General features: G+C 40.0%; 10 protein-coding genes and 1 non-coding gene across 11 annotated transcripts; 5 read left to right on the top strand and 6 right to left on the bottom strand.

Moving 5' to 3' along the window:
- Nucleotides 1-83: 83 nt before the first annotated feature.
- On the bottom strand, nt 84-8,108 carry GCN1 (Gcn1p; the record flags this gene model as incomplete). The annotated part of the gene is made up of 1 exon (XM_037290122.1): nt 84-8,108. One exon carries the CDS (start codon nt 8,106-8,108, stop codon nt 84-86), a length of 8,025 nt encoding a protein of 2,674 aa, XP_037146017.1.
- Nucleotides 8,109-9,366: 1,258 nt separating this feature from the next.
- On the bottom strand, nt 9,367-14,196 carry MDS3 (Mds3p; the record flags this gene model as incomplete). The annotated part of the gene is made up of 1 exon (XM_037290121.1): nt 9,367-14,196. One exon carries the CDS (start codon nt 14,194-14,196, stop codon nt 9,367-9,369), a length of 4,830 nt encoding a protein of 1,609 aa, XP_037146016.1.
- A 997-nt stretch (nt 14,197-15,193) lies between these two features.
- YIP4 (Yip4p) lies at nt 15,194-15,913 on the bottom strand (the record flags this gene model as incomplete). Its single annotated transcript, XM_037290120.1, has 1 exon — nt 15,194-15,913. The coding sequence occupies one exon, from the start codon at nt 15,911-15,913 to the stop codon at nt 15,194-15,196; it is 720 nt and encodes a 239-aa protein (XP_037146015.1).
- A 1,235-nt stretch (nt 15,914-17,148) lies between these two features.
- GLC7 (type 1 serine/threonine-protein phosphatase catalytic subunit GLC7) lies at nt 17,149-18,087 on the top strand (the record flags this gene model as incomplete). The annotated part of the gene is made up of 1 exon (XM_037290119.1): nt 17,149-18,087. One exon carries the CDS (start codon nt 17,149-17,151, stop codon nt 18,085-18,087), a length of 939 nt encoding a protein of 312 aa, XP_037146014.1.
- Nucleotides 18,088-19,108: 1,021 nt separating this feature from the next.
- On the top strand, nt 19,109-19,726 carry EMP24 (Emp24p; the record flags this gene model as incomplete). Its single annotated transcript, XM_037290118.1, has 1 exon — nt 19,109-19,726. One exon carries the CDS (start codon nt 19,109-19,111, stop codon nt 19,724-19,726), a length of 618 nt encoding a protein of 205 aa, XP_037146013.1.
- Nucleotides 19,727-19,924: 198 nt separating this feature from the next.
- On the bottom strand, nt 19,925-19,996 carry HG535_0Gtrna4H. The gene has a single exon. It is a non-coding gene; the product is annotated as a tRNA-His (tRNA).
- A 582-nt stretch (nt 19,997-20,578) lies between these two features.
- SEC28 (coatomer subunit epsilon) lies at nt 20,579-21,466 on the bottom strand (the record flags this gene model as incomplete). Its single annotated transcript, XM_037290117.1, has 1 exon — nt 20,579-21,466. One exon carries the CDS (start codon nt 21,464-21,466, stop codon nt 20,579-20,581), a length of 888 nt encoding a protein of 295 aa, XP_037146012.1.
- Nucleotides 21,467-21,686: 220 nt separating this feature from the next.
- RCI37 (Rci37p) lies at nt 21,687-22,598 on the top strand (the record flags this gene model as incomplete). Its single annotated transcript, XM_037290116.1, has 1 exon — nt 21,687-22,598. The coding sequence occupies one exon, from the start codon at nt 21,687-21,689 to the stop codon at nt 22,596-22,598; it is 912 nt and encodes a 303-aa protein (XP_037146011.1).
- Nucleotides 22,599-22,714: 116 nt separating this feature from the next.
- Nucleotides 22,715-24,958, bottom strand: THS1 (threonine--tRNA ligase THS1; the record flags this gene model as incomplete). The annotated part of the gene is made up of 1 exon (XM_037290115.1): nt 22,715-24,958. One exon carries the CDS (start codon nt 24,956-24,958, stop codon nt 22,715-22,717), a length of 2,244 nt encoding a protein of 747 aa, XP_037146010.1.
- Nucleotides 24,959-25,229: 271 nt separating this feature from the next.
- On the top strand, nt 25,230-26,402 carry HG535_0G01680 (zinc finger CCHC domain-containing protein; the record flags this gene model as incomplete). The annotated part of the gene is made up of 1 exon (XM_037290114.1): nt 25,230-26,402. The coding sequence occupies one exon, from the start codon at nt 25,230-25,232 to the stop codon at nt 26,400-26,402; it is 1,173 nt and encodes a 390-aa protein (XP_037146009.1).
- Nucleotides 26,403-26,585: 183 nt separating this feature from the next.
- On the top strand, nt 26,586-27,020 carry SNA4 (Sna4p; the record flags this gene model as incomplete). Its single annotated transcript, XM_037290113.1, has 1 exon — nt 26,586-27,020. The coding sequence occupies one exon, from the start codon at nt 26,586-26,588 to the stop codon at nt 27,018-27,020; it is 435 nt and encodes a 144-aa protein (XP_037146008.1).
- Between the last annotated feature and the right edge of the window lie 47 nt (nt 27,021-27,067).

Here is a 27,067-nt window from a genome sequence, read left to right as displayed (position 1 = left end):
CCTACTGTGATTTGTATAAAAAAAAATGTATTTACAGAAAAGGTTATTTAAGAACTTTTACTCTAAAATAATTCGAAGGTTGGTTATACTTGCTGATTCAATTCAACTCCACCTACTGACCATATCTCTCGCTCATCTTCAAATCTATCACTAAACATGGTTTCTGCATCACCACCTTCTGCAATCCTTTCTCTCTCAACTTTAGCTAGTCTCATTCCTACTCTCTTTGTGTAGTCACTGATAGATCTCAACTGAATGACTGCACCTGCAGCATTTTGTAAACTGGTATTATTTGCAGATATACTACTGAACCAGTTGTTGAATATAGACATATCGGGCTCTTCAACAAGCTTGAATATAGCCAGGTATGACTTCTCAGCTGCTAACTTGATAGGAATTATAGTATCACGCAGACAAAAGAAGACAGATGGTGTCAATATATCCAAGAAAGGCTTTACACATTCATCAAATTTGAATCGAGCCAAAGTTCTCAAAACGATCAATGCTAATCTTCTTGAATCCAGAGAGTTACTGAGAGGTCCGACCGTCGCTTTGCATAGTGATTTAACCAAACATTCGATATTTTCCTCTCCAATGGAAAGCTTGCTATCTATTTCAATCCTTGAAAATGGGGATTTCTTCTCATGTTCAAGTAGCAGTAGCTTTCCCGCTGCAATCAGCCCGTTATCACTAAAATAAGGATTAGTTGACTCAATGCAGCGTATGATATATGTTACAGTTTCGTCGATTAAACTTTTATCCAGTACCTGTAGTGGAACATCTCTCAAAAATGAGTTCAAAGTTAAAATTCCAAATTTCCCAGCATCTGCACCTAGCTCAGTGTTTAAAACCTTCTCTTCCAAAATTTTACTTATTTCCTCAGTAGATAATATTTCTGAAACAGAACCAATCAATTTAGCATTCGCGACTGCAATTTTATCATTTCCAGACAGCATCTCCCCTTCCGCCAAATCGACAACTTTCAGCTTGGAAGCTTCACTCATCTTTGGCCCCGCTTTAGCAACAACTTCCAGCAGCGCCTTGAGCATCGCAGCCTTTACTCCATCATCAGTAGCTTGCTTAGCCCCACCGACTAGCTCGAAAACTAGAGGGTCGACTCTAGGCTGATACTCAATCAAAGTGCCCAAAGCCTTGGCTGCGCGTAAACGTAGAAGCTCGTTGGAGGGGTCAGATAACGATTTGACAAATGTTCTCTGCAATTGTGGGATGAACGGTCTCAAGAACTGGGGAATCTTGGCAAAAAGGATGTTCAGCGCAAAAAGAATGGCCGCTTTAATATCGCTGTTGAACCTTTCTCCAACTACACGAATCAAAGGTCCTGTTATAGTGCTGACGAAAGGTCTCAAATTTGCTGCCGGTGTCTTGGAGACTACATCAGCAATTCCTAGAGCGGAATCCTCACGTTCATCGTTAGACCCGTACATTAAACCATGCAAAAATATAGGTAAGACACAACTTGGCCCTTTTGGAAGACAAAATCCTGCCAAATCGCATCCAGGTTTTCCCGTTAAACTTAAGGCTTGCTTAGCAGGCTTGATGAATCTCTCTAGTTCAGATTTTTCTTGAGCCTTTAGTATTACGGACAAAAGTTCGAAATTTCCTTTAACGATCCTAGGATCCTTATCTTCCAATGAATGTATAGCATTTGAGACCAGATCCACAGCATATATGCTATAGTCCAGTATTGTGTTCTCAAAGAAATCAGGAACGCATTCTAGAATAATAACCTGCTTTTCAATGTTTTCGCTATTCAGCAGAGACCCTATTTGTTGAAGCAGCGGATGTAGTCCGCCTTCCTCGGTAACAGACAAAAATACTTTATTGAGAGCCATTTTCAAACTTTCATTTGTTACCTCGTCATTTGAATCTTTCGACACCAGAGAATTAACCAGAGTATCAATAATCACAGAGAGACGTTTGTATAGTGCAGGTCCAGCGACTTCCGCTAAAGAACCTAGGGCAGAAGCTCTGAATGCATCTATTGGAGGCGCCAATAATGTTGGAATCAAAATCGGGAAGATGACCTCCGATTTGTTGGACATTATTTCCTGCAAACCCAATAGAGCACATTCGGAATCTTCCGATGACTCTAATAAATGCAGTAAGTACGGAATAACCTCATCGACAGCCAAGCTACCAACACACTCCTGATAAGCATCAAAACAGAGGGCTGACGTTTCCCTAACTGTTGTGCTACTATCGACCAATGTGGTGCGAATGATGCTGACAATGGTTTCTTGATATTCGGACAATGCTTCTGCAGAAGAAGATTCGATGAGTTCACGTAAAGCAATACATACACCTTGTCTCGAATCAGGATTAGAAGTTTCTTCCAAAGAGACCTCCATTGTTGGCAATAGTTGTGATAAAGCATTCCCTCCTACACGGCGCACCATATCACCTAGAGTTTGAGCTGCGATGTTTCGCAGTGCACTGTAGGATGATGCCAAATGCACGACGACCATGTTGATCAGGGTTGGTAGAATTTCTTTAACTGTACGAGGGGTATTTGGCACAAGGGCTTTCCATATATCAACAGTTGATGCACGTACGATACCTGAAACGTCATTCCTGCAAACAAATAAGGCAGACAAAATTCTGTCACGACGGCTTTGGCCAAGAACTTCGACTATTGTCTTCGAGATTTCGCCGCTGTGTTCTTGCTCTTCTTCACTAAACTCATTCTTTGAGGAAATACCTGTGACTTGGAATAATAATTCTCCAGTCAGCTGAACAGAAGATAATCTGATGCGCTCATTTTCATCGAACATTCCATTCTCTAAACCAGGCAACAGAAGGTCTATAGCTTTCGATGCATAGCTCTTAACAATCAGTTTACCAGCTTTCAAAGAAGTATCACGAATTTTCTCATCATTATCAGCAAGACCAGCAAGAATAGGCTGAATGATCTGATTGATATAAGGCGCAAACTGAGCGCCAAAGCACACTGGAATAAATAGTAGCAATGGCATAAATCCTTCTCTTACATAGCTGCGAATGTTCATAGCGCCTGCCAAAATTGTAGGGAGTAGTTCATCCAGTTTAGATAATCCTAATCCGCAGATCACTTCGGCTAGAGCTTGAGCAGATCCTAGGCGGTCTCCTGATTTAAACTCATCGGATAATGTATCCAAGAGACGAGAAATCAGGTCTGGGAACTGTTCCTCACCGAGTCTCTCGACTAAAGCGCCTAAAGCACGTGCCGCTGTGGCCCTCGTAGCAGGAACTGGATCAACCATTGCAACTTCAACCTCGTCAATCAGTTGTTGCAAGTAAGGAACTAGATCTTTAGCATCGACCAAAATGGCCATGTTACCAATAATCTTAGATGCCTTTCTTTTCGTATTTGCGGAGCGGTCATGCATACCCCGATGAATAACATGGATAATTAATGCTAGCGAAGGGCCATCAATGTAATGGACGAACTGTGTTTGTATCAAAGAATCAAGAGCTTCATCCGTATATTTGGTTGGATCACCAATTGCTCTTATTAGAGTCGGAACTAGCTTTTGAATTTCCGGATTTCTAATGACTTCTCCAAAACGTTTCAAAGATTCATCTGCAGCTTTACGCACTTCTTTATGCGAATCATTCAAGACACCAACGATTTCCGGGACAATTGTAGGCAAAGATGCTGAAAGTTGTGTAGGATCCAAATATGCCATATTACCAAGCAATTCAACGGATCCCCGTTTTGTTCTCCAAGAAATCTCATCGAGATTAGAAACGGCAACTGGAATCAGTTTTTTTACACCGAAACTAGTAGTGTGAGACATGATTGCCTTGGTAGCATTTGCGGTTGCATCACGCACTTCTGGAACACTGTCACCTAAATTTTTTAGGATATTGGGAAGTACTTCGATAACGTACGGCTCAAAAAACTTCCCTAATGATTTAGAAAGATTCTCAAATGCGAACGCCACAGACTCTCGTCTTTTAGATTCTCTTTTGTCTTCTGCGGCCTCAATGAGATTTCGTATGATGTCAAATTCGGATAATGCCAATATACCGTATCCCTTCACAAGGCCTGAAATACCCCAAGCGGCGCCCATCCGATAGGACAGCGATACTGATGGATTAAGTAGCTGTGCCATAAGATCATTTATATAGCTCGCAACTTTGGATTTAAACAGAAATACAAGTGGTGAAAGACAAGCAGAAACTGCTTGTTGTACATGTGGGGAGGGTGTGTCCAAGGTAGCAACCAATCTATTTATAATAGCACCTATTCTGTCATCGGCGGGATTCAAATGTCTTGCCAATGAACCATAAAGTATGATGACATTTTCTTTTACTGAAGTCTCTTTTTCGCCTTTTAAAGATTCTTCGAAAATTGGAATAAGCTGCTCGACGTTTGATGCTCCATGTTGTGTGATGATTTCGATACCCGCTTCTTTCATTTCTTGACGTACCAAAGGTTCTCTATCACCTAATGGGCCTTGTTGAACCAAGAATTTAATCAAAGACACGGTGATACTTTCGCTGTTGCTCAGAAGAGGAACGACAGCTCTTAAAGCGATAGCAATTGTGCTCCTCTCTTCCCACGGATCCTTTATTTCGGAAGCTGGTATGGCGACCAAGCCGAAATTGTCCAGAACTGGCTGCACCGGTTGAGCCCTCTCCGAGTAAAACTCCATTAAAGGCCCTAGAAGATCACACAGAGAGCTTTGGCCACTTTCTATCAAATGCCTAACGCCAGAAGCATACGCTCTAGCAGTAAACAATCTCAACCCACTGTCAGATTGTTTAAAAAAGGTCAGTAATTTCTGCACAAGATCGGTTGTAATCTCAAATTCATTGAGCTGCCAAATAAATTCAGCGAGCTTTCTGTTAGACTCGTTAGAGTCATAACGGCAAATATAAACTTCGGGTGTGAATTTCATCATCGATTTGAGCTCAAATTCCTCATCGATAGCTTGTATAACCGTTGAACGAACAAAATCGCTTGGTGATAGTAGGCTGGAGAGTAGGATAGACAAATCTTCTTGAGTAGGTGCAACAGATATGCTCCGGCACAGTGTGTTGAAGCATTCTTTGGCAATTTTAGCCTTCGAAGGCAATGCTAAGAGAGAAAGAAGCACTTTCATGATTGGAATTCTTGGAATGGATGGATCTTCGAACTGTTCTGCATGAACAGCGATAATATCCATAGCTAATAATAAGTGCTCCTCCTCTTTATCTTCTTCGACAAATTCTTTTCTTGCTACCGGTTTGTCCGCATTCCTCAGTGCCACTCTCTTGCCTTCTTCTAAGGTGTATATGAGGAGAGGCAGGAGATAAGTGAGAGAAACAGAATCTAAAGAGCTTTGATCAGAGACAAACTTAACCCTAAACAGAACTCTGGATAATAGCTCTGATAATGGCTCTTCCAGATAATTGCTCGTAATATTTTTCACTTGATAAACTCTGAGAATTGCCACACCAACAGAAATACGAGCAGATTCTAGTCTTTTAGATATATTGCTTGAAAGGTGCAAAAAGGCATTCACAGCTGAGACATCAACCAAAATAAAGCTGTTGGGCTGTTGGACAAGTGTTAACAATTTTCCAACAGCAACGGGAAACCACACATCCCTACCATTATCAACCTGTTGAGCTCCCTTTGTCAATTCATTGATAAGATTGATTCCACCGCGCAATTTTAGTGCGATTTTAGAAATCTTAGCTCTTATTAAAGTCTCTTTGGCCAATTGTTGTTTAACCAGTTCGTGTTCCTCTTTACTTAATTTTTTGTTTGCTTTTTTGACCTGGTTTTTTCTAACTTCTTCTTCCCACTTCAATGTCTCGTAATCTTTTGTATTTTTACTGACACTTTGCTTGGAGGTATCATTCGCTAATACGTCAATGACCAATTCACCTTCTTTTCCTGACCATATTTGAAGCTCTTCAGTGGTAAAAGAGGAAAATTCTTCCAAGGTCAAAAACGATTCAAGAGTTCTAGAAAGTGCTGGACTAATAGCGGAAGGATTAATGAAGGCAGCATAGGCAGCACCCTTAATCGCACATTGTCCCAAATCAGAATCAGCTGCTGCAGAATCGACAATGATAGACGTAAGTCTATTTATGATCTCATCCGCGTTTTGTTCAATCAGTTTCGATGGATCGTTCTTTGCATTAAGGACGAGGTCAGCCCAACCCCCCTTCAGATTAAATTTAGGAAATTGAGAAATTGTAAACAATCTGATCAAAACTTTCTCGACTTCTGCAGAATTTTCAGCACTTTGTGATATGGCGTTTAGAACAGGGGTGATGTACCGATAGCACAAGACGTCTTCGGTCTCGGCTTCAAATCCTTGCAGTTTGCGCTCCAACGATTCTATTATGCTTATACCGATCGACTCTGGACTTCTTTGGTAAAATCGTTTTAAAATTTCCACAGATTGTAAACGATCTTTTGCATTTACTGAAGCCGATAGTGTTAGCGAAAGGAACAAATGGCCAAGCAAATGGGCTTCTGGAATTCCATCTAGTAACTCTTGAACTTTTGGTATAAGCTGATGAATAGTGTTATCGAATACTCTATCGATAAACTGGAGGCTAACCAATGTGCTCAAATGGCCGTTTCTATGAACATAGAGTGTCTCCTTTATGAATTCCAAGCAGTCACTTTGAAAATCTAAAATAATATCTTCTTTAGCTGTGGTCGAGTACTTCAGATATGAACATAGCCATAATTTCTTTAATTGAGCCTTTTTTTCCGAAAAGCCCTTCATAATAACTGCATTGAATTCCTTAACCGATTCCCCCAGTGCAAAGTAATGGACGAAAAAAGCACTAAGCATTTCATTAAGAGTAGCTTCATTTGCACCCTTTGTAATGTAGCTCGCAAGTTCATGCGTTATTTTTCTATTAATCTCTTGGTATGTGGTAGGAATGGAATATAACATGCGGCTAGCAAAGAGTCTGTATTCAGAGTTCATGTTGGATTTCATGTTTTTAAACGTTTCTTCAATCAATTTTGAAAGATCATCCTCAGAAGTGATACTAACTGATGTTGAAGAAAGTAACTGGATTATTGAATGCAATGCCGCATACCTAATTGCCTCGTTTGAACTTTTGAATGACGAAAACACTTGCGCCAGGATCTTAGACGTCACAATGCTATGTACCAGATTTACCTTTTTTGAATTTATAGCTGAATAAATCTCGCTGGAAATTTTAAAACTTATTTCTGGCGCTCTGAGATTAGCCTTTTCCATGTAAGGTAAGAGATGAGTGCTGAAATACTCCTCATTGACAAACTCATGTAAAAACGGTCTTAAGCATACTTCCAGAGAAAAGACGGAAGGTGGATTCTTAGAAAGAACAATTTCCTTACCAATGAATATCGAATACTTTTCTGCATATTTTGTTTTCAGCAAATTATGCAAGGCAGGTCTCGTAGAGAGAAGTTGCAGGCTAGCCTGTGTTAAGGCACCAAACATTAATGCTACGCCAAACGCAGGGAGTTCCAGTTCGTTATACTCTAGCAAGCAATCAGCGATTGCACTAACATAATGAGTGGCGAGTTCATCATGACCTGATCTTGAGCAGATTACGATTGTTTTGGCAGAAGAATTCAAGACATCTTGACGAATCCTCTTTCTATGCTGATTCTGTGCTTCAACAAAATTCCTTTTTGTTTCACGAGCGTCCAAGACTGTTTGAATCCCATGTGTGGTAAAGGTGTGTGCTTTTACGAGACTCTTAATATATTCGTTAAAATGATCCTTCTCTTCACACAAAACTTTTAAAAAAGAGTGCACCCATTCCAGCAGATTCAAATAGTTGACCACTGCTTTTGATCCGGGCTTGCTAGTGACTTGATCAATGATAAATTGGGTGTATTTACCCAAAAATCTCATGTCTATTCTAAGAATCGTCTCCAAAATCTTGGTCACCAATCCCTTTGACCGACTATCCTGGTATATGACAGCTGTATTTAATAGCACCACTGACACTTGAGACAATTGAGGTGTTTCCAATGTCTCAGTTTCTATCAATTGGTGTAGTCTCTGCAAAAATGGCGCTCTGATAGATACGGCAGGGTCGTGGCAAACATTTTCCATTAGGGGGGCAACTTGAGCCCATTCCGATTCAAGCGGCATGACCTTGTAGATATTGACAACTTAGAAGCAGGATCGCTGGCAATTTAGACTATGTGAGCCTCGTCTCAGTCTAATATCATTAGAGTTTTTTTTTAGCAGTTGGCAACAAGAGATATACTTTTAGCCGGTAGACTTACATTAACTAAAAATTTTTCATCGTGAAAGCGGACACTTTTTTCAGCTTTAGCTGATCTGTTAATACAAGAGAACTGAGATATAAAATTTGACAACACCCCTTGTATCTATGTTTTTGATGCTTTCTTTCCCATTAGGTAGCACTACCGTCGTTCATCAGCTGCAGTTTACATAATACTAGAACTTGATTTTAGTCAAGATGCATCGCTGGTAACTCGACTAGGATTTTTCTTTTATTAATTGAAAACAAGGCATTCACGGGTTGTGCTGAAAAGTTTCATTGTTACCGTTGTGGTTGACTAACAATTAGCAGGGTCAGTTCCTTTCTCTGAATTTCAGCTTGCATAGAATATTATTCACACACTGCAGGCATTGAATTCTTTGATTAAGACATACAGACGAAATAACTCTGATACAACTGTAGGTGCTTAGTTCGCGCCTTGCAATTGGTGATGGATGTATAGTGAAATATTCCGTCTTTTCAAATTTCGAGCTTTCAAACGCCTGAACACCGGGAGTTGATAGGTGAATAAAAACGTAGTTCTCCACAAAGTATAATAGCGCTCTGATATCATGCATAACAGTTTATTTTACTGGGCCTCACTTGACCTGTAAAAATACCTACATATAGTCAGCGAAGATAATTAGATTTCAAAACCGGAAAAGCAAGTCCTTATGTAATGAACAAGATTTTTTGAGGTCTACAAGTAACTAATACGACGAATATCGCAACTTGCCCGTTAACAAATCGGAACTTGATGCTTAGATAATGCTCTCAAGGAAGAAAATACCACTTTTTGCGGAATTGAAATGTAAAAATCGCAATTTTGATCATGAATTCGGAAGTCTTACCAGAAGTTCCCGAAACAGAATAGTCGAGCAATCTAGCATAAGGCACCAGATATTTCTGGTCCTTAAACTAACGAGTGTCCCAAAAACAACCAGTTGTAGGTCCACAGCGAAGTATCTCACCATACATTAGGAAATTCTGTGAATTTACCTCATTCAGAGAGTAGCCCATATACTAGCACCTGACGACATCGTCTTAAAAACTTTGACACACTTTTTTCTGAAGTCAGACCAATAATCACATTCTGTCTACCTGTGAAGGTTATTTATGAGGTCATTTCTTTTTACCAAAAAATGAAAATGTGCCTGAATTTGGACTTGCATTTGACTTTTTGCCTCTAGCAGAGGAAGGAGGTGGTGGCATAAATGCCGGATTCATCAGTAAAGGTGTATTCATCGTATTTATTGGTGAATCCCCGAAGAATTTATTTTTGATCGACTTCTTATGAGGTCCGACTGGACTATGGCTAATACCAAGACTTGCACTTTTTACATTCTTTATATCTGAATCTTTGTCAGTCAAATAATCAATAATAGTTTGCTGTGTACAACTGGTAGATGAGTCTCTACTCACTGTATCCATGTCTGGCGCACTTACCTTCGTTGCGGGATTAGGTCTCGTAGACATGCTCTTACTCAAGGCAGAGTCCGATTTTTGCTTTTCCAGTATTTTTCTCTTCAGAAGTTCATGCGATATGGTCCCCGGCTTTTTCAGATCTTCTTCAATTTCGTTGAGTTCCAAGATTGCTTTGAGTTTCAGGGATCTCAATCTTTTCGATATTTCAATGCAATCCAAACAACGAATCATTAGTCTTGGATAGTTAATCAAGGCCGCAGTTCTGTATATAGATTTGATAACATACTCTACTGGCGGTAATGCATTAGGAGACGCTAGATTTTCGAGTGTGGGCGCAGTAGATCCATAATGAGCTGTATCGTCTCTGCTTGACCTCGAGGTGGCATTTTTTGCTTCCGTGGCATTGCTATCAAATGCCACTTTGAACAACGGATCTATGGATTCGTCAAGGTCGTCTTGACCAGCAATTTTTCTCCTCATCTTATTCAAGGAGAGTAAACCTATATCCGAATTCAACTCATCAGAATCTGACAGAGAAGAGCCAGAGCCTACTTCACTTTTAGGTTTTTGTGACTCATTATTCAGCTCATCTATATTTTTCTCAAATTCCTCATGATACTCTCCATCTGCAAGATCACTTCCAGTGTTCCCTCTTGCATCAATAATTGTACCTCGCAGATCTACACTACTTCTAGAAGGGGTTTCATGTAAAGCGTCTTCATATTCTTCTTCAGTCTCGTCGCTACTGCTGTCGCTGGTACTGTAGTGACTTTGCTCATCATCGGATGCCTCAAACCGTGATTCGATCTGCTTGTCGCCCTTATCCTGAGCCGTTATCTTCTCATCTGGTTCAAGTTCTTCAAGGCCAGCCAAGTCACTCAAGCCCGCTTTATTTCCTGGCGTGGCAGAGCTAATCTCCTTACTCAAACTCGATTTATTGTTCACGCGTTGCGGAGTGGCATGTGGTTGTCTAAAACTTGGTGGATAGCCTCCTATTGACCCAACGGAGTTATGGCTATCCCTTGGACCTCCTGCGAATACGGTTGGGATGATGCTCGATGTACGCTGCGTTCCACCAGCAATACTTGATTTGTCAGGGGCACTATCACTGTTGCTGCTTGCGGAAAATGCTCTAGAAACTTTTTTAATCAGATCGAAATCGAAATACCCGTCATCAATAGTCTCCAGTGACTTTCTGAGTTTCAATAACTCGTTATATGTTTCGTTTTTCTGCAAATAACTTTCCATTAGCTCATGGTCATCATTAGAGAGTCTCAAGACCTTGTTTCGAAGTGCATCGGTAAGCGAATCACAAATCACACATAAGCTGTCTTCTTTTCTTCCAATGATAGAACATAAAACTTCAATAATAAGGTTATACAGCAGTGGAATCTCATAGATTTTCGACATGAGCAGCAGGTTCAAAACTACCGGTGCAAGCATCCATCTACCGTTTACTTGACCCGTGAAAAAAAACTCAGCAAATGCACGAACTGTAGCAGTAGGCCAAGGCATATAGAGAGTTCTAGGCGTCAACAATGGTTCCCATTCAATAGAGTTTGCACTATCTGTACTGTCTGTATTTGAATCCAAAGACGGTCTCTTAGTATCTGCATTTTTATGTAATTTTCCGGAGAGGTTCGGCCAACTATCAGCTGATTTCTGTGACATCTTACCTAAAAGTGACTTCTGCTGAAAGGAGACTGCATCCGATGGGGAGTCCAAGACCTGACTCCCATCCATCATTTGTCTATCTAGTGATGGGGGATATTGGTCTGATGGACGTCTCAAATCAGAAGAACTTGATCTTCTATCGTGAGAAGGACGTCTGGAAGAAAACGGACTACTTTTCGAAGAATGTGAGTAGACAAATTCAGCAAAAGAATTGCGTTTTGAAGCTGAAGATGAGATTGCAGGTGGTGGTGGTAAGGTGTCACTTGGGATTGGCTCCTGAGGGGGAAGCGCGACATTCAGTACTCCTAAGAAAGAGGAGCCTACACTACTACCATTACCGCTTCCGGGATACATAGAGTTCCCCATTCTGTCAGAAGAAGAGCTAACATAGGAGATAGAGCTGCTGTGCGAGGCTATCGAAGAAGTACGCCGCGAGTTTTGAACACTAGAAGATAAAAGTCTTGATGTGGTATAATGATTTCGGCCATCATCAGGTCGCGATATGGAGGGATTAGGATGAGAAGCACGACGCCACCTGTCAGCATGACTACTTAACTTCAAGTGGTCCAAGGCAGCAGTGGCAACCGATGACGATCGTCTTTTGTCTTCATGTTCCTCTTTCTTTGATAACACTGTATCACTCATAGCTGCAGAAGCATTTTCCTGAAAAGGTACTCTGAATATCATTCCGCCAGATGAGCTAGTAGTTGAGATTGCTACCTGTTTGGGCAAATTTCTCTCCGCTCTCAACTGCTTAATATGCTCGATCTGAGAACGGGAAGGAGGCGAAACGGGATCCTCTTCATCATTTTCATGGAAAGAAGAATTTGAGCCCACATGCTCCCCGGAAACGATTTCAGCCTGATGAGGGTCCAAGTTCAGTGAATAAGAACGTGGACCTTCCATATCTTCTTGTTGTTGTTGATTTCCACGATTTGCAAAAGTCTCGAAAGATGCTCTTGATAAAGTTCCTGAGTTTTTTGAAGGGTTTACTATCTGTGATGAATGCGGGGAGAATCTTATGAATTCGGAAGCCTGGCCAGTATTCTCATATTCTGCACAAGCTCTTGCATAGCCTTGAGATAACATCATATCGAAGTAGCGACCCCAGCGTTTCCTAAGCAGGTATATAGGTACTCCAATTGAGTCACCCTCATCTGTTATAAATTCAAAATCAGATAATGTACTTCCAAAAATTTCTAATGTATCTTTGCCTAAAACCATAGCGTACGGGGGGAAGACCGTTCTTATAGAGGTCATATCCGAGGGCGGCGCAATATACCTTATGTAGCTTTCAAACTGTGACGTAGCTGTGGAAGCATAACTTGCTTGCCTAAAGGGTTGATTTTCAGATTCTTTGGGATCAAGCGTTTCGGCTGCTATTGACGAATCTCTTGACGGTGTTTTTTTGTCACTGGACGATGTTTTGAGATCTATCTTTTGGTTATTTGCATTGGTTAAAGTTCTATTGTATATGCTTATCATTGGTAGTCCAAATGACAAGAGGAAATCGAATCTTTGCACACTGGGTAGATTATAATCATCATTTTTAGTTCCGAGTAACAATGTTTGATGATGGGATTGCCATGCCAGAAGCTTCCAAAATCTATGCTTATTGATATCACTATCATCACATGTGATACCCAGAGTTGTCCACTGTTGAGATGATGTATCGTATACAAAGCACTTGAAATTGGATGTCTCGCAACTTGGATAAAAACCTGCAATAACAATCGTGTAGCCAAAATAATCACCAGTTGGAAATTGCAAATTATGAGGTACCTCTAGATGGTCTGAATGATCTGATTTAGAATTCATTCTCATACCTTGGGCGTCATGCATCAAAGGTAACGCAACAATTGATGAAGAACAATCATACGAGGTGTGTTCCCTACTAGAAGCTTCCCCTGTGTTCGGTTGGGGCGATTTTGAGGGATTTGGCACATAAAAAGCCAATGTGGGTATTTTGGCTTCGTTATTTTCGAAAAGAATTGAAAAATTAGATTCTTTGCATAATGATATTTCCTCACTTTCACAATTGACAATTATTTTTGATGTGTCTGATTCAGTTTCCCAATAATTTTTGGTGACATTGAAGATATCAATGTGATGTATCGGCATGTCAATATTATTTAAACCTCCAACAATAATCAGTTTAGTGTCTTCTTCGTTATCATGGTTTATTGTATGCATCGAATGTGTAAAACGTCTTGTAATCTGAGGATCCTTGCTGACTAAAGTCCATTTTTTATTTTGTAAATTTAACTTCCAGAGTTCATTTGTGGCAATAACTTCATAACCACTCTGTGGTGATACAACAAGACCACCAAATATGTAAAGGGATGACTCAGCGAAGCACATAGAATGATACAACCGTTCTTTGAACGTGGGGCTCAAAGTATCTTCCTCTTTTCCAGTGATGCTACTATTTATTTTATGATCTCCACCGGTATGTTCGTTCTCATTATTGGTTTCACCAGCATGGTCTCCAGTATCATCAAAATTCACCTCTACTCGTCTCCAAACTCTGGATATCAAATCTAAGAAGAATGTTTCCGAGCTTATCCAATCGTCTAATTTTGTGAAATTGCTTGCGTTATTCTTCTCCTTTGAAAAATAGATTATTAGCTCCTTTTGAATGTTTATACAACTGACATGACTGAGATTTAAGGGTATCGTTAACCCACCGTGTACGAATATATTTGACCTCACAAGCGTAACTGCCGCTCCACTACGACAATCAAGTGTCACCTTTCTCTTTGAAGGTTCATCTAGTAAATTTAGCGATGATGATGTTAATTTCGGCAGCTCAAGTTCAAAACCGCTGCATGAGGAAGGCTGCAACAATGGCATTCGCAATAAGGATGAGTTTCAAACTGACGGACAGATTAACACTGAGTAAGGATCAGTGCTTCCAATATCAATTGTCAAGTTTTTGCCTATAATTTGGCTTTCGAAGAATTATGGGAACGTCCCTTACTCTTTTCTATCGTGTTGTATAAATGAGATGCTCCCAGATGGCGGTCAAAGGAGTTTCTTTCGCTAATTAAGGCATCCTTTCCTAAAGCGTAATCACCCGGACATTCTAAACAACGGTGGTTAGCTTGTCAAAACAAGCAGTCATACGCTCTACAGACGACAGCTAAACAGAGAGGAGAGGAGTACCGGCGAGGTATCCTCGCCAGATATCATCGGCTCAGAAATATATTTTGTTTTGTTCGTAGCGGCTACAACGGGAGTTGAACACTTGGACAGCCATTCTTTTCATGTACCTCCGGTGACATGCCGATCAACAAATTTTGGGTCTTAACGTGTTGCATCTGATAGTATAGACAACCAGATAGCGTTCAAATTTTCTCTCTTTCCAATATATTGTAGCAGCGCAATGTGGCGTGTGTACTACACTACTTTCGACACCGATTCAAGGTGTCCCATTATTGCAGCTCACTGCGGACTGACGTTCCCACGTTTTCACAGCCATCCGACCAGCAACTTCTTCTGACCGGCCCAGGTCTGATTACGCTGTTGCATATTATCTCATAGATCTAGCACGTAGTGATATACTCCAAACAATCTCTTGTGACGTTGCCAGGTGCACAGCGCAAATTAGTGAAATCTCTCATGTTCTCACTCCCTGGTAAGAAAGCCATTATCACAGCACACTTCAAATACGAACGACATTAGCTGTCGTTCTCTAGCTGTACGCAGATAGTAGACCTTGTGCCTGCGAGTGTTTAACCGCCGAAACACCAAAAAATAGTCATGTCACCTAAAGCCGCTGATCGCTACCGGCAAAATCGAGATTGAAAACGAAATGCCGTATATACAAAACATATATACATGATATGTACTATGAAAGGATTGACAGCCAGCCAACGCCGAACAGACACAGTGCCAAGGGATACACCTGAATAAACGTGGTGCTCTTGGTGACGAAGCTAACCGCAGAAATCGACCACAGCAGAGAGCCGCCGAGAATGACCAGCCGCAAAGCCGTATAAATGCGATAAAGCAGATGGCTTTCCAAGTTATGGAACAACAACGGCAGTATAACCTGAGATACAAGATTATTCACTACCAATGGAAACAAACAGTACCCCGAAATGGATATATAAGACAGAAGCGAATTTCCGTCACGTATCTTTGTAAGCCTCAAATGCACAGCCATTACCAACAGCACGAACCACAGGGACACAAAAACCGTTGAGAACAACGCATTCGTGTTGGAACGAGACAAGCTTGCCGCGTAAACAAGTATGAACGTCAGCGGTGCCCACAGGTCGCAATGAATCTCGCGTTGGTCCCCGACATCTGCCCGTTGGTCCCCGACATCTGCCCGTCCCGTGTCCGCCGCAGTGCAGCGCTGTGGACACCCAAAATGAGGGTACACGACTTGTTTCAACCGGGTATTGATATCGAGAACGTCTCTCTTGAAGGTCTCATACACCGACTCGTCCAGAGTACCCCTATTTGATGTGTAGCCCGCATCGACACCGGCACTGCTACTGCCGCCAAAACCGCCCCCAACTCGCGACTCCACCACATCCGGTTCAATCATATCGTCTGACATCTCCAATTGCCTGCTGCCCAGCTTCTCTCAACCGTACAACCCTGTCTACAACGCCCACCGCTGGCCAAAAATTATGTAAAAAATATAATTTCAAGATTTCAGAAGGAAGGCAACATAAGTTTTCTAATCACAAAACCCGTGAGGATTTAAATCAGAGATTGTTCACGCAAATGTTATTCATCATGAAAAACGGACTAATTACTGTCGTCGCAGGTGTTTTCGGCGAATGCGCACATCCCAGTTCTCGAACCCAGTGCAATCCGCCTGGACTGTACCAATGCTCCAGAACAGGTCACATGCAAACACTTAAAAAGTGGCGGCACTACACACTACCCCTGACACATTCGGTCACATGCACACTTCGGCACCGCATCCTATTCAACTCACCGTCACACCCTCCATCGCGGCTGCCAGCTATATCGTTTCTCACGTACCGATATCTCATCGCTCCAATCCCGTTTTCTAAACCTGTTCGATTCCGCATCTCCAGTTCCCCGGCTCCTCCTCAGCCCGTTTCCTCACTTTCTGGTGGCAAAATCAATATCCCTAAAAAGCAAAAATCAACGATGCTCGCCGGCCGTGCAAAAAGCGAATCAAAACTTCATAATTGACGAAACTAATTGAGGTAAGATTGGTTTTACGAGCATTCAGATAAAGAGACAGGGTGAAATAGTGATAAACAAGCTGTAATCTCAAGCAGTGGATACACGCTGCATTTGCAAGCTGCACTATATAGACCAGTCACACAAACACGTAAACACAGTGCATTAGCGTTGGATCGTAAGAAATCACGATTTAAGTTTGTTTTGGTTCAGTGATACTGGAGAAGGCACCATCCAGTAGTAGTTGTCATTTTTTCTGTTTTTTTTTTCTTGAAAAGAGACGTTCTTTTTGTCATTTTTGTCATTTTTGTCATTTTCGTCATTTCTTATTTGATTTTTTTCCCTCTTCGTTATTTTTTTCATCTTGCTTGAAACTTGTTTATCCCAACGCACATTTTTTTTTAGCCCCCAGAACAGAACAGGAGAGGAGGACAACAAATAGGACAGAAGTGTGGAAAGTGCAAAGAAGTAGCCAAAGTGAAGCAAGCCAAAGTGAAGCAAGGAGCAAGTTGGCGTTCGAGAAATACACACACAGTTATAGAGGATTATCTTACGGGTTCCAGGGTAGCTAGAGAATTTTTTGGAAGAAGAAGAAAGCACTGGAAAGAGAGAGACAACAGCAGATAAAGAGAAATGGAGACACCTGCGGTTGATGTGGATAACATTATCGACAGATTATTAGAGGTGAGAGGGTCGAAGCCTGGACAGCAGGTGGACTTGGAAGAGCACGAGATCAGATATCTGTGTTCTAAGGCCAGATCTATCTTCATCAAACAGCCAATCTTGCTGGAGTTAGAGGCCCCTATCAAAATATGTGGGGATATCCACGGCCAGTACTACGATCTGTTGCGTCTGTTCGAGTACGGTGGATTTCCACCGGAGTCTAATTATCTGTTCCTGGGAGATTATGTTGACCGTGGTAAGCAGTCGTTGGAGACAATATGCCTGCTCTTGGCATACAAGATAAAGTATCCGGAAAATTTTTTCATCTTAAGAGGCAATCATGAGTGTGCTTCAATTAACAGAATCTATGGGTTTTACGACGAGTGTAAAAGAAGGTATAATATCAAACTTTGGAAGACGTTTACCGATTGCTTCAATTGTTTACCGATTGCGGCGATAATCGACGAGAAAATTTTCTGTATGCATGGTGGGTTATCACCAGATTTAAATAGTATGGAACAGATTAGAAGAGTTATGAGACCAACTGATATACCAGATGTAGGTTTATTATGTGATCTGTTATGGTCCGATCCGGATAAAGATATTGTTGGTTGGAGTGAAAATGATAGAGGTGTTTCTTTCACATTTGGGCCTGATGTTGTTAATAGGTTTCTACAGAAACAGGATATGGAATTGATCTGCAGAGCTCACCAAGTTGTTGAAGATGGTTATGAATTTTTTAGCAAAAGGCAATTAGTCACACTTTTCAGTGCCCCAAATTATTGTGGTGAATTTGATAATGCCGGAGCTATGATGAGCGTCGACGAAAGTTTATTATGCTCTTTCCAGATTTTAAAACCTGCCCAGAAGAGTCTACCAAGACAACAGGGCTCAAGAAAGAAAAAATAATGGTAATTCTTTTGAGAAAAAAGATTCAGAGGGAGCGTAACTGGGGAAGAAATAAGAATGAGGAAAGAGACGAAGAAAAAAGAGTTAAAAGAGCCAGCAATCAAGGGGGGAAGCAAACCCGATGCGAATATATGAACAGCCAATATATCATATCACACATAAATCAAAGAGCATATATCATGATAATATAACCGATCTTTCAATTTAACCATTTCATTTCCTGATCAATGTTCTCATAAATGAGTACAGCACATTGTTTTGTAAGATTCAATAAAGAAGCAATAATAAGAATCAAGCAGTTTTCAATGATTTGGCAGACCAATTTTTTTCTCTATTCTTTATTATCATTAAATTTTCTTCTTTAATTCTGATATTATGAATTACTTACTATCTTCTTAACCAAGTTTAATGATCTGAAAAGAGTGCATAAGGAAAAGATAGAAATAAATATGACCACGAGTATTTTATTGAATTTTGCATTACACTCACCCTCAGATGAATCCCCATTAAACTATATCATGATATGAAAATTGAAAATGGAAGATTGATAATTGACGATTGAAAAATTGGAAAAAAAATTCATTGATTCAAAATTAACGATTCAAATAATGATCCTTTTGATGCTGTACTTTCTCCTCTTTCTTTTTTAATTATTTTTTTTTCTTCATCGATTTCTTTCCATTTTACACTCCTCGTTCTTGAAAAAAGAATCCCATATTCCAATACATTTTCTTACTCCCATATATATATATATATTTATATATATATATATATATGTATCTCTGTATTTTAGCTTTATCAGTTGATTATTACTGTTTTCTCATTCCTGTCTTTCTTGATCTCCTGGTATTCTGTTATTTTTATTCTGCTGTTCTCACTATACACGAGAGTCTTCTTGTTAAATCACAGGACAGAGCTTTATTCACATAAAAAAAATGGTAAGTGAAAATAAAACACGTCAAGCGTTAAAACACGTAATACTTAAAGAAAGAGGCACCAACATATAGTAGGTAACTGCACAATGCGGGGTAGCAATTCAATTCTACAAGTGGCTGTTACACTATGTCTTGCATTGACTGTGATGGCTCACAATGTCCTATTACCTGCTCAAGGGATCAGATGTTTTTTTGAACCATTGAAGAAAGGTGATGAACTTTCGATCACTTATCAATTTGGTGACAGAGACGCACAATCCAGTGAGCAATTAAGAGGTGACTTTATGATTTATGCTCCAGGCAGACAAGAAGTCGTCAGAATTCTGAGAGATTCTTCTCACGGGGAAATCGAGTTTACCGCAACCACAAATGGTAAATATGAATACTGTTTTTCCAATGAAAATTCCAATATAAATACAAAGGATGTCACATTCAATATTCATGGTGTCGTCTGGGTTGATCTGGATGATCCAAACTCAAACACCTTAGATAGTGCAGTAAGAAAGCTATCGAATTTAATCCAAGAAGTTGAAGATGAACAAAGTTACATCGTTATTAGAGAGAGAACTCATAGAAATACAGCCGAATCCACTAATGATCGTGTTAAATGGTGGTCAATGTTCCAACTTGGTGTTGTCGTTTTGAACTCATTATTCCAAATTTATTACTTAAAGCGGTTTTTCGAAGTAACATCTTTTGTTTGAATAGAGAAAACAAATAAAAGATTCAATTGTTATGTACATACGACACATATATGAAACGCTTTTTAGAAATTGCATGACTTACATACTTCTGGTAATACAGATCTGTTGATGAATCTCAATTGGTATTCGATCCTCATATTATCAAAAAAAAGGTGTCATTTCTAAGACAGAAGTCTCCTGTTCTTAACGAAAAAGAATTGTCATCCCCTGGAATCGAACCTGGGTTTCATCGGCCACAACGATGTGTACTAACCACTATACTAGGATGACATTTTTTCGATGATCCTCGACATATAATGAAGATAATATACAGTTTAAGATTGAGCATTTGCTGCTGCAACAGTGTATTTATTCGTTCAGCTTCAATTCAGTTAACTGAATAATCTTTGGATATCTATTTGGTGCAATCCTAGTGCTTATTCCAAGTAATAATCCTGTGTCGACTTTCATCTGTTTGCAGTAAACTGAAACAATAAAAGCTTGTAGTAATATACAATGTAATCTGATTTAATTCTTCTAAATTTCTTTTAGTTTAAAGTAATAGAAATAGCTACTAGCTAATAGCCGCTCAAGTCTTTTATAGTTTGTAGCGGTACATTTACCATGCGCCACGATAATTACAATCAATACAACAATTTAGCTCACCATGTTCTCAGCTTTGGTCATGGTCATTATTAGCCGCTACTATATAACTTTATAACTCTGGTAAGCAATCTTTATCTTAGACGACTCACTCTCCTTTATTAGTTACTACCATATTGCTTTTATAGTAGTGTATACACCGCGCTCAGCTTTATCTTACACACATACTGTGTCCGCCATTTTTAAATATGTATCTAGAAACTACTTAAATCAGGAGCTGTATTTAGCGACCACTTCATCGAATTTTGCCTGCGTTTCATTGTGCTTCTTGCAGAAAACGTTCGCTGGGTCTAAGGTGGCTAATTCAGATCTTAATGGTTGAGTATCTTGACTGTTTTGCAAAATAGATAGTGTGATCTTACTAGCGAGGAAAGACGGTCTGTATAATTTAGCCAAATCTTTTTGCTCCTCAGTATAGTATTCTGATTCCAAGACGTCCACGATTGATTGAGCCTCCGGAACGTTATTTTGTTGCAAATGCATGTTCAAAAGACCTAGCTGAGTCTTCCAAGTTGGGAAAGTTTGGGACAGTTCCTCGAAATAGTAGAAATTTGATCTTGTTGTCTCTTGGTTAGTTGCAAACTTAACATATGATTCAGCAAGATTTAAGATGAGTTCGTCCTCGCCAGATATCTCATCCTCGTTCGCGCTTGTGTAGTTTTCGAGAATGGTCGTAGCAGTAGAAAACTGATTGTTCATCAATGAGATCTCGACTGCTAATAGTAATAGTTCTGGAGTACCCAACTGTTCGTCACTATCGATACCGGAAACACAAATTTGCAGGCCGGCTTCAAAGTCCTCCCGTATAGCTTGTGCGCTGGCAAAAAGATATAGTTCAAATGGAGAACCAGTTTCAATAGAAACTGTTTTCTCTAATTGAGAAATCTCTCTAGTCTCCAAAAACACCTTATAGGCAGCAAAAGCTTTATCGAGATTGCTGGAGCCTAGATCTTGAGTCAATTGTCCCAATTTCAAGCTCGCACTATGTTTGTAGAACAATAACGTGTCATCAGAAATTTTATTGAACTTGGCAATTTCCTGTAGAGTTTGTGGAAAGTTTCCAGTATAATATGCTTGCTTAATTGTGAAGTAATTCATTCCGTTATCACGATTTACTACTGTTATATATATCACCTAGACTCTATAAATTATTTATCTTCAATTATTGTCTTACTGTTTTTGCCTGAAATGTGAAGCAAGGGCAAAAAAAAAAAAAGAGGGTATTACATTTTAGCGACATTCAAAATAATAATTCCGCAAATTTGATGGCAGATCGCTGCTGAACATCACTTAACTTACCTGCAAGCTGTCTTAGAAGATGAACGAAGACGTAACTAAGGAAAAGCAATCAAATGCGTTAGAATCTTCCTGGTTTAGAGACGCATACGTTTCGGCACAGAAGTTTTATGAGAAAGATAGTGCGCTTGATTCCAAGGATCGATTAGAGCTCTCTAATTCATATCGATCAATTGCTCGAGCACAACTATGGGGTGGATGGCTTGGCTTTACATCGGTCTTTTTGCCACCATTTTTCTACAGATTTTACAAAACCAATACAATAAGGGGCGTTAACGTACCTCGTAATTTTGGGTTGGGTATAATAGCCATGATTCTGGCTACTAAAACTGCAGGCGATGCTATGTATTCCCAAATATTAAATAACCTGTCCTCATATGGCATTAATCCTACAGTGGATAAATATGGGGATGACCAGTTTGATGATTCGATTCAGGCACCTAAAAGTAGCCAACAGAGGCAGTATGATATGCTTACTCTGGTGAACAATGGTGGGGCAAATAAATGGGCTGCTTACTTTTATATGACGTATACTAATCCGGACAGACGGTTTCCAAATCCAGCGACAAAACTACAGCAACTGACTAAGGGCGAAGGTCAGAGGAGCTCGTTTTTGAATCAAAGAGATCCTATGGGACTCTACACACGACTTTCTGATGAAAAGAAAGAGGGCGTGCCGAAAATTCAGCAATCCCAAGGAAACGAAGCACCATCCTCTTGGGACAAAGTTCGTCAAGAGTCGAATTCTGAAGGCTCATCTTGGAATAGGGTGAGACAAGGGCTGAGCGGCAACGGAGATATTCCTGGTCCAGGCTCAGATGGAAAAGCGCAAAATATGGAGGATGATCCATTTTACACTCCTGACCATCTTTCCCAATCAGAGTTCGATGCGCTTGTGCAAGATGAACGGAAGGGTAAAGATAATTATGATTGAAGAGAACTGCCGTTTTCTGTAAATGCTCAAAACAGACATGAACACTGAGGAGATACTTGACTCCGCATACAAAAAAATTGAATAGTTCAATAAATATTCTTAGTTATATGTTACTATTAAGCTAAAACATTATCACCTCTTTTGGTTTCTTTCAAAACCTTCAATTGTTCTATAACGACATCAACATTTACTGTCGCATTCTTTCCTTGCTGTTCCATGACATCTCTATTTCTGATATTTACGGAATTTTCATTCATTTCTTGTTCACCCACAATGAAGATGAAATTATATTTTAACATTTGACCATTTCTAACCTTCTTTTGTAAAGTGTTACCACTCAAATCCACATCGGCATAAAATCCTGCCTCATGCAACTTATCACGTGTAGATTGTGCATAATCTTGATATTTAACACCAACGGGAACGACAAGGATTTGACGTGGAGATATCCAAAATGGCCATTTACCTGCAAAATGTTCAGTTAAAATAGCTGTCATTCTTTCCACGGAACCTAAAATAGCACGGTGAATCATTACTGGTCTTTCATAACTTTCGGCCTCGTCGTTATCTTTTGACTTGAATGATAATTCAAATCTGTTTGGCAATTGGAAATCTAACTGAATAGTTGCACATTGGTGCCATCTCCTCAAAGCATCCGAAATCATGATATCAATCTTTGGACCGTAGAAAGCACCATCACCTGGGTTCAATTCCCATTTACCGCCCCAGTTGTTCAAAGCTGATTCTAGCTTTGCTTCGGCTGCATCCCAAGTCTTCAAGTCTCCAACATACTTTTCTGGTCTTGTAGATAATTCCATCTTGAATTCAAAACCGAAGACTCCGTACATGTACTTCAAGAAATCAAAGATACCTGCAATTTCGGATTCGATTTGATCTTGTCTACAGAAAATATGGGCATCATCTTGTTGAAATCTTCTGACACGAGTTAAACCAGATAATGCACCCGAAAATTCATTTCTATGGATAACACCAAAATCGGCAACTCTCCACGGTAATTCTCTATAAGAACGCTCTCTTGATTTGAACATTAGACAGTGGCCTGGACAGTTCATTGGTTTCAAACCAAATCTTTCTTTCTCAACATCAAAAGTAAACATATTCTCTTGATAGTTAGCCCAATGACCAGATGTCTCCCATAACTTGGAATTATACATATTTGGTGTGATGACTTCCTCGTAGCCCCTCTTATGGTACTGACTTCTCAGCAACTCAACCAATGTATTGTAGATTCTTGTTCCGTGAGGTAACCAAAAGCAAGAGCCTGGTGACATTTCATTGAAGAAAAACAATTCTTGTTCTCTACCAATTTTTCTATGGTCTCTTTGAGAAGCTTCAGTCAAAAATTTCAAGTGAGCGTCCATCAATTTCTTATCAGGGAATGCAATACCGTAAATTCTCTGTAACGAATCGTTATTTGCGTCTCCCAAGAAATAACAAGAAGAATTTTTTAACAGCTTGAAGGATTTGATACGACCAGTATGTGGAATGTGTGGACCAGTACACAAATCGATCAAAGAGCCACAACGGTAAACAGTGGTAGATCCACCATCTGGGATCTTTGTGTTGATCAAATATTTCTTATATTTTGAATAATAGAACATCTTCAATAAGTCTTCTTTTGACACAACCAATCTTTCAAATTTCTGTTTCTGCTTTATGACATTCTTCGCGACACCTTCTAGGTTTGGAAAGTCACTCTGAGATATAGTTCTTTCATTTGAATCGTTTGGATCCATGCTATCTTTGAGGGCAAATTCGTAAAAGAAGCCATCTTCGGTAGGTGGACCTAGGCAGATATGGGCACCCATGTTACATTCACAAGCTTCACCCAAAACATGCGCAGAAGAGTGCCAAAACACCTTTTGACCCTCTTGACTCTCAAAATCAAGCAATTCTAACTTGATCTCTTGACCTTCCTCTTCACTTTCAAAAGGTCTCTCTAAATCCCACAATTGACCGTTCACTTTCGAGATACAGACTTTTTCAGAGAGAGACTTCGAGATGTCTTTCGCGATGTCCATTGGAGTTGTTTCCCAGGATGTTGCTTCTTTGACAGAACCGTCCTTCAATACAACCTTAATTGGCACATGTGGCATCGACGCTACCTTCTCGTTGTACTTCTTCTGCAAATCATCAAACATTGTAAGTCTTTCATTGATAAACCCTGGCAATGGATCCAAGTACAATGATTGCTGCTTGGACTTTTTCTGCGGCTTATCTTCCTTGCCCTTACCATTGCAAATGGCAGCTTTGTCGGCCGTAACCTCACCGGTGCCCTCCTTCAGTTCCGCTTTAACAGACAAATCACTAACTTTTTTCTCAACTTCAGACACACTCATTCTCAAAGTCTAACACACCTAAATCCGCTCTAACAGATAGCGAACGTAATGTTTGTGGTTAATTAACAAGGTTGTATTTTTCTTCCATCAATTATCAAAAATTTTTCCCATGTCAGTCATTCTGCTTGAAAACATTCTATTCCAAAGCCTCACGTGAAGAATAAAAACAAAGAGTATAATTAAGAGAGAAAAAATATGCAGCGATGAGCTTAGTGAAGCACTGGAACGGGAGATAGGAAACGATCGATTATTCAGCATTTAGCATTGGTTCATGATGCTCTCAGAGGTTGAAAGTATGGATACTCTACCTTTCGAGCGGGACTCTACGCCGCTTACGCAGGTACCCCAGAATGAAAAGTTATTGGCACCATCGATCGACGAGGTCGATGAGAATCCTGAGAGTTTACGCATGCTGAGAGGACAGGGGCGATATTTCGGAGCTACCGATGATGATGAAGGCGGAGGCATTCGAGAGGCTGAGCCCAAATGTATGAACTGCTCTCAGAGGGGCCACCTGAAAAAGAAATGCCCTCACGTTATATGCACGTACTGCGGCTCGATGGATGATCATTACTCACAGCATTGTACAAAAGCTATAAAGTGCTCAAATTGTAATGAATTTGGGCATTATCGATCACAGTGTCCAAAAAAATGGAAAAAAATGTTCTGCACTTTGTGCAACAGCAAAAATCATTCAAGAGAAAGGTGTCCAAGTATATGGAGGGTCTACGTAGTGAAAGAGGACACCCAGAAACAATCACTGCCGATGCATGCTCTCTACTGTTATAACTGTGGCTCTAAGGGGCATTTTGGTGATGACTGTCCTAAAAGACGTTCATCAAGAGTTCCAAATGAAGATGGAAGTAGTTTCTCCGGCGACAACTTGTCACAGCCACTTAAAATTAACTATTTTCAAAATTTACGGAAACAAAAGCAAGAGCAGTCGTCATCCGCAGACTATATGACTTACGAAGAATTTGATCGTGCTATGTATGACGACGAACCAAGAAAGAATAAAAAATCGCAAAAACGTAATAGAGAACGATCTTCAAGCCATCTGGATTATGGTGGCGACGATAATTCGAATAGTTACGAATCAAGAAATTACAGTAATAATAATAACAGAAGCAACTCCTCGAGAAAAAGAAGTAGGAATTCAAATTATCACCCTCCACCATATCAGAATCACGATAACAGCCAGGGTCAGAACGGAAGGCGCAAGGATTTCAAACCTGTGCAAACTGGTGGAATTTTTCCACCTTCAAGGAACAGAACACATCCTTTGGACTTTCCACGCTCGAACTCATATCAAAATTCTTCTTATGTTTCTCAAGGAATGGCTACTTCAAGATACAATAGAGGAGCGCCATCCGAAATGGATACACACAACTATAAATCGTACAACTCGTTCAGGCCATCCAGAAGTGGAACATTGAAGAGGTAATGCATCTACATCTCTTGAACTAAAATGTTAATGACGTATATATATAAATAAATGTAACTGCTAAAATTTTCTTGAGCCATAGCGGAGGAATAGAGTAAAGTTAGATAAGGAAAACTGCGGTGAAGAAAAAAGATAGACTGGAAATAGACAGTCTCCCCACATCTCATATTTGCACTAAACAAAATGTGCTTATACTGCTGTTGCACTGTATCAGATCTGATACTCTATATAATAGCATTTTTTCTACCACCCGTTGCAGTAATTTTTAGGTCGGGGCTCTGCTCATCTGATCTATTGCTAAATGTTTTGCTTACTTTACTAGGTGTTGTACCAGGTATGCTGCACGCTTTCTATTATATTACTGTCACAAGTCCACTGAGGAGGGATGAAGAGTACGCTTTTTACTATCAGAGAGGTTGGGCAGACAGTGAAAGACAAGCAGGAGCTTCCCATAGGAGGCAACATAATCAGAGCGCCACTGCTTCTAGGAATGAAGGCTACGGTAGTATACAACCTCCACAAATCCAGGCTCCCACCAGTATGGATAATGGTAACTCATCCTCAAATGACAAAAATGGACATTCTAACGCTCCACCACCATACAGTGAAATTCCATAAAATACTTTTGAACTACATCTTTCCTTCTAATTCCACTATATAAATTA

Source organism: Zygotorulaspora mrakii, chromosome 7 (assembly GCF_013402915.1).
Source record: "Zygotorulaspora mrakii chromosome 7, complete sequence".
Lineage (NCBI taxonomy): Eukaryota > Fungi > Ascomycota > Saccharomycetes > Saccharomycetales > Saccharomycetaceae > Zygotorulaspora > Zygotorulaspora mrakii.
Note: the sequence above shows the minus strand (reverse complement) of the source record. Positions and strands in the feature narration are given on the sequence as shown.